The sequence below is a fragment of the Micropterus dolomieu genome, linkage group LG06 (assembly GCF_021292245.1).
Source record: "Micropterus dolomieu isolate WLL.071019.BEF.003 ecotype Adirondacks linkage group LG06, ASM2129224v1, whole genome shotgun sequence".
Taxonomy (NCBI): Eukaryota; Metazoa; Chordata; class Actinopteri; order Centrarchiformes; family Centrarchidae; genus Micropterus; species Micropterus dolomieu.
Genome location: NC_060155.1, coordinates 29,925,681 through 29,931,164, shown reverse-complemented (window position 1 = coordinate 29,931,164; position 5,484 = coordinate 29,925,681). Strand labels below are relative to the sequence as shown.

At 46.7% G+C, this 5,484-nt stretch overlaps 2 protein-coding genes across 7 annotated transcripts in view; one reads left to right on the top strand and one right to left on the bottom strand.

The window, feature by feature from the left end:
* LOC123972027 overlaps positions 1 to 868 on the top strand; it is a 2,778-nt gene extending 1,910 nt beyond the window's left edge. For 2 of the 6 annotated variants that reach the window (XR_006825346.1, XM_046051226.1), the window contains exon 2: positions 24 to 868. Coding sequence is in view for 5 of the 6 variants with exons in the window: in XM_046051226.1 (XP_045907182.1) it covers positions 24 to 503 (480 nt within the window). In the remaining variant the exon portion in view is untranslated. The remainder of the gene's footprint in view (positions 1 to 23) is intronic. The other 4 variants (XM_046051230.1, XM_046051229.1, XM_046051228.1 and 1 more) reach the window with 4 other exon arrangements.
* LOC123972017 (cadherin-7-like) overlaps positions 1 to 5,484 on the bottom strand; it is a 16,845-nt gene that overhangs the window by 10,345 nt on the left and 1,016 nt on the right. The window lies entirely within an intron of this gene.

The following is a 5,484-nucleotide window of genomic DNA, read 5'->3' as shown; positions in this document are numbered from 1 at the left end:
ACATCAGGACACCTGCAGGACAGGTGAGACTCAGGTTCAGTAAACACATCAGGACACCTGCAGGACAGGTGAGACTCAGTTTAAGTAAACACATCAGGACACCTGCAGGACAGGTGAGACTCAGGTTCAGTAAACACATCAGGACACCTGCAGGACAGGTGAGACTCAGGTTCAGTAAACACATCAGGACACCTGCAGGACAGGTGAGACTCAGGTTCAGTAAACACATCAGGACACCTGCAGGACAGGTGAGACTCAGGTTCAGTAAACACATTAGGACACCTGCAGGACAGGTGAGACTCAGGTTCAGTAAACACATCAGGACACCTGCAGGACAGGTGAGACTCAGGTTCAGTAAACACATCAGGACACCTGCAGGACAGGTGAGACTCAGGTTCAGTAAACACATCAGGACACCTGCAGGACAGGTGAGACTCAGTTTAAGTAAACACATCAGGACACCTTCCAGTATTTACACAGTGATTTTCTCCCTCAGTCCTTGAACACATCACGGTGGTGTTTTTCAGTCTCACCATGTGACCTGTGACTCAGCTGAGCTTACTGAGGGTAAATAAATGGATGGTTCAGAGCAGAGCAGGCTGAAGCTGTTTATAATCAAATAATCCTCACAATCTGTTTTAATCTGTGGCTCTGCAGAGTTAATTCACCTCCTCTCTGTCAGCCATAAACATGTTCCATCTAAAGGTTAACGTCTGCTGCAGATGGGGGGTGAACAGGGTTATATAAGAGGAAGAGATCAACACATCACAGTTCACAGCTTTAAATGTTCACACTGAAAGTCTGTTTGTGAGACTACAAACAGAAAAAAACTTTCATCATTTGGCTTCATTAAAAATACTCAATACAATACTTACTTCATTATTGTTTTGATTATTCTGCGTCAGTCTGTTCTTGTCATTTAGTTTGCCTGTCTGTCCGGTTTTAGTTTTATGATGTTTATTTTTCTGCATTTAGATTTGCTTCTGCATGTGGATTTTATTCCTCTGCCTGCTTGTCTGTTCTGTGTTTAGAGTTCCAGTTGGATTCTTGTCTTTTGTACCTTGTATATGTGTTTATTTGTATTCATATTTCTGTTGGGATTTGTCTGTTAGTTTGGGCCTGTTTGGTATCTGTATCTGGTGTTCCTGCCTGCCTGCGTCTGTCTGCTGTCATTATTAGTATCACCTGTGTGCCTCCTCCCAGCTCGTTAACCTGTGTATATATCCTTGCTTGTTTCTCTCAGTCTTTGTCCGGTCATTGTTGCGTGTATGTGCGTTGTCGCATGTCGTGTTTAGCCTGCCTTGCTCGTCGTGTCTCCCTGTTTATGGATTGTTTTCCCTTCTTGGATGTTTTCAGTTGGATCACCTGGTTTGTTTGAACTGTTGTTATTTTTGGATTACCTGGACTGTAACTGTGCTCGCTTTTGTTTTGTTAATAAACCTTTTGAACTGTACCTGTCAGCCTACGTGTTTCAACCACACACATCCTGACACACGTGGGCTCTACTGGGAGCTATTTCCACCTGGTGATGGCTCTATACGTTACAGATCTGCATCCGTCCTGGCTTTTTGCATGGCTAGATAACCCTGTTCCTGACAACTGTGTTCACACTGTTGTTTCTCTGACTCTTCTTCATCAGCATACGCACAACGATGACAGCGACGCAGTCATGGGCAATGCAATCCCTCCGCCAATCACCATGTATAAATAGAAAATCACACAAGTTAAAATCCACATGAAATATAGGAATATAATATAGTACAATAATGTATAATACTGTGATTGGCAGGTGTCCAGTAACGATGGAATGGATAACTGTAATGTAGACAGGTTGAGGACAGAAAAGAAGTGCACTTAGAAATATATAGACTGGGACTGGTAAACTGCTGATCTTCTGGGATTTTCACACACAGCCATCTCTAGGGTTTACAGAGAACGGTCCGAAAAAGAGAAAATGTCCAGTGAGCGGCAGCGGTGTGGATGGAAATACCTTGTTGTTGTCAGAGGAGAATGTGCAGACTGGGTCGAGATGACAGCAGAAAGGCAACAGTAACTCAGAGAACCCCTCGTTCCAACCAAGGTATGAAGAGCACCATCTCTGAATGCACAACAGGTCCAACCTTGAAGCAGATGGGCCACAGCAGCAGGAGACCACACCAGGGGCCACTCCTGTCAGCTCAGAATAGACAATAGAAGAAGGAAAAACGCTGCCTGGTCTGATGAGTCTCGATTTCAGCTGCGACATATAGATGGTCGGGTCAGAATTTGGTGTGAACAACATGAAAGCATGGATCCATCCTGCCTCGTATCGACGGTTCAGGTGGTGGTGGTGGTGTAATGGTGTGGGGGACCAGCTGAGCCTCCCTGAGTATTGTTGCTGAGCAGGTCCATCCCTTTATGACCACAGTGTACCATCTTCTGATGGCTGCTTCCAGCAGAATAATGCTCCATGTCACAAAGCTCAAATCATCTCAAACTGGTTTCCTGAACATGATGAGGAGTTCACTGGACTCCAGAGGCCTCCACAGGCACCAGATCTCAGTCCAACAGAGCCCCTTTGGGATGTGGAGGAACAGGAGGGAATCTGCGGCTGCTGTGTGATGCTGTCATGTCAACATGGACCAAAGTCTCTGAGGAAGGTTTCCACCTGCTTGTTGAAAGTATGCCACGAAGAATTAAGGCAGTTCTGAAGGCAAAAGGGGGTCCAGTCAGGGGCCAGTCAAGTTGTGTAACTGAAACATTCAGATCTGTGCATCCTGCTTCCTGTTTTAAAGGAGAACACCTGCCTGCAGAGACTGAGGCCGAGTCGGAGTCTGTGGATGAAGATGAAGATGAAGATGTAGCAGAGGTTGATGTTTGTGAGAAATACATTATAAGTTGCTGATTTTTAGGATTTCACTGTAACTAACTTGGTCACAGGGTTTTATTCCTAATCAAAGGGTTGTCTGTCTTACAATAAACATCTGCTGACATGTACAAATGAGAGTCACCTGGACACAACTCTGATGCCACGTTCTTTTGTCAGCCCAGGAAGAAGCTTTTGATATAATACTGTGATAATACTCTGCCATTTGTTTTCCCTTGTCTTGGCAGTTTACTATTGGCTGTTGTGTTCTGTACCTGGTTTTGTATTTAAGAAGAGGAAATGCTGAGTTCTGGAGAGTAACCGTGCGTTCTCTCCGTGGCACGTTACATAAAGAATGATTCATCACATCTATTTGACTCCGTATTCTTTGGGAAGGAATTATTTTCCCTGACATGTTCCACGGTGGAGAACAGCCCACCGTGCTTACTTCAGTGCTGACCCAGAATGGCAGTTTAATATCTGATATCATGCCCCCCTCCAGTACTTCAAGCTGTTGTTTTCTAAAGAAATTCTGGAAGTTATTGTAGGGCAGTCAAATCTATGTGATACAGTTTCACACAAACACATCCCTCGACCTCACTACTAAAGCACAAAAGTCCCTGCACTTCAGAACAAAGAGAGACAGGAGAGAAATGATGATCCAGCTCATAACTGGGTGAGAAGTTGGCTGTTGATGAGCAGATGGTCCTATTAAATGGGAGAAACAGACTGAAGAATACCTGCCCTCAAAACCTAAGAAACAGGTCTACAAGATACTCGACTTGGCTGACTCTGATGGTGACAGTTGTACAACCGCCTGAGCTAGCAGATGTCCTCCGCCTGGCCCAGCCAATACCCAAGCAAGAACAACTGGTTTACGAGGGTCCCTCTCAGACTGGCTCAGCAGGGACTGCACAGCACTGCTACTGTTGGTGACAGTCCACCAGGCATCACCTTGATGTGCGATGCTGAGCTGAAGAGGGCAGGACGTGGATCTTTTGAACTAAAGGTGGCCATGGTTGGAGGAACCACCTTGCAGGTTCTAAAGTGGTACAAGCGGAGGTGGTACCACTTTCTGGACTTGATCGTGACCATCTGGCTGCCAGTACGTACTGTGAAGGCAATGGCATGAGAAAGAAAGAACGAGTGGAGCTGTATACCTTCAAGTCATACACTGCTGAAGACCAAAAGTGGAAAGAGTCTGGAGCGCATGAAACTTCGTCCCAGTTCCACAAATGTGTGAGAATGAGGAGTTCCAGTTCCAGTCACTGATGTGCGCCCAGATGACGCAAGGTACCTGGGTGCACAGGTATACCAAAGGCCAACTGCCAGAAATGTGAGGTCAACCTCTGTTTCACATCCACCAGCATCTGGATCCTGAGGTTCCACACGGATTAAGAAGTAAGAGTTTGCTTATTCAGAGAGAGAAACTCTGATTCAAGCAATAACCCACACAAACACGCATTGAAACACACTTACCTGTCTTTGGCTCCACAGAGAAGTATGGCTGACCCTGCAAGATGCTGTAAACCAGTCTGGCAGAGTTTCCATAAGTCGGATCATCAGCATCTGTCGCCACCACCGTCACCACCGACGTACCTGTAGAGAAATAACACCTTAATGATTTGAAATATGACATCCTTTAACAAACCAAGGAGAGAAAAACCTGAAAATGTTTATCTAAAAAGGGTTAAAAATGTAACACTGAAAAAACATTTTACTGCATGAGAAATAAATTTCACAATAAAAGTATGTTTCTGTTCAGTCAGAACTGTGATTATCACATTAAGAGTAGCACCTTCTCCGACATAGTAACTGCAGCTGTTTTTAAATGTTTTAAGTTTATCCAACTTGAGAGACAGGAAGTTGCTGCAGTCGGGATGAAGGCTGGTAGCTAGCAGGTCGGGATGAAGGCTGGTTGCTAACAGGTCGGGATGAAGGCTGGTAGCTAACAGGTCGGGATGAAGGCTGGTTGCTAGCAGGTCGGGATGAAGGCTGGTTGCTAGCAGGTCGGGATGAAGGCTGGTAGCTAACAGGTCGGGATGAAGGCTGGTAGCTAGCAGGTCGGGATGAAGGCTGGTTGCTAGCAGGTCGGGATGAAGGCTGGTTGCTAGCAGGTCGGGATGAAGGCTGGTTGCTAACAGGTCGGGATGAAGGCTGGTAGCTAACAGGTCGGGATGAAGGCTGGTTGCTAGCAGGTCGGGATGAAGGCTGGTTGCTAGCAGGTCGGGATGAAGGCTGGTTGCTAACAGGTCGGGATGAAGGCTGGTAGCTAACAGGTCGGGATGAAGGCTGGTTGCTAGCAGGTCGGGATGAAGGCTGGTTGCTAGCAGGTCGGGATGAAGGCTGGTTGCTAACAGGTCGGGATGAAGGCTGGTAGCTAACAGGTCGGGATGAAGGCTGGTTGCTAGCAGGTCGGGATGAAGGCTGGTAGCTAGCAGGTCGGGATGAAGGCTGGTAGCTAGCAGGTCGGGATGAAGGCTGGTAGCTAGCAGGTCGGGATGAAGGCTGGTAGCTAGCAGGTCGGGATGAAGGCTGGTTGCTAGCAGGTCGGGATGAAGGCTGGTTGCTAACAGGTCGGGATGAAGGCTGGTAGCTAACAGGTCGGGATGAAGGCTGGTTGCTAGCAGGTCGGGATG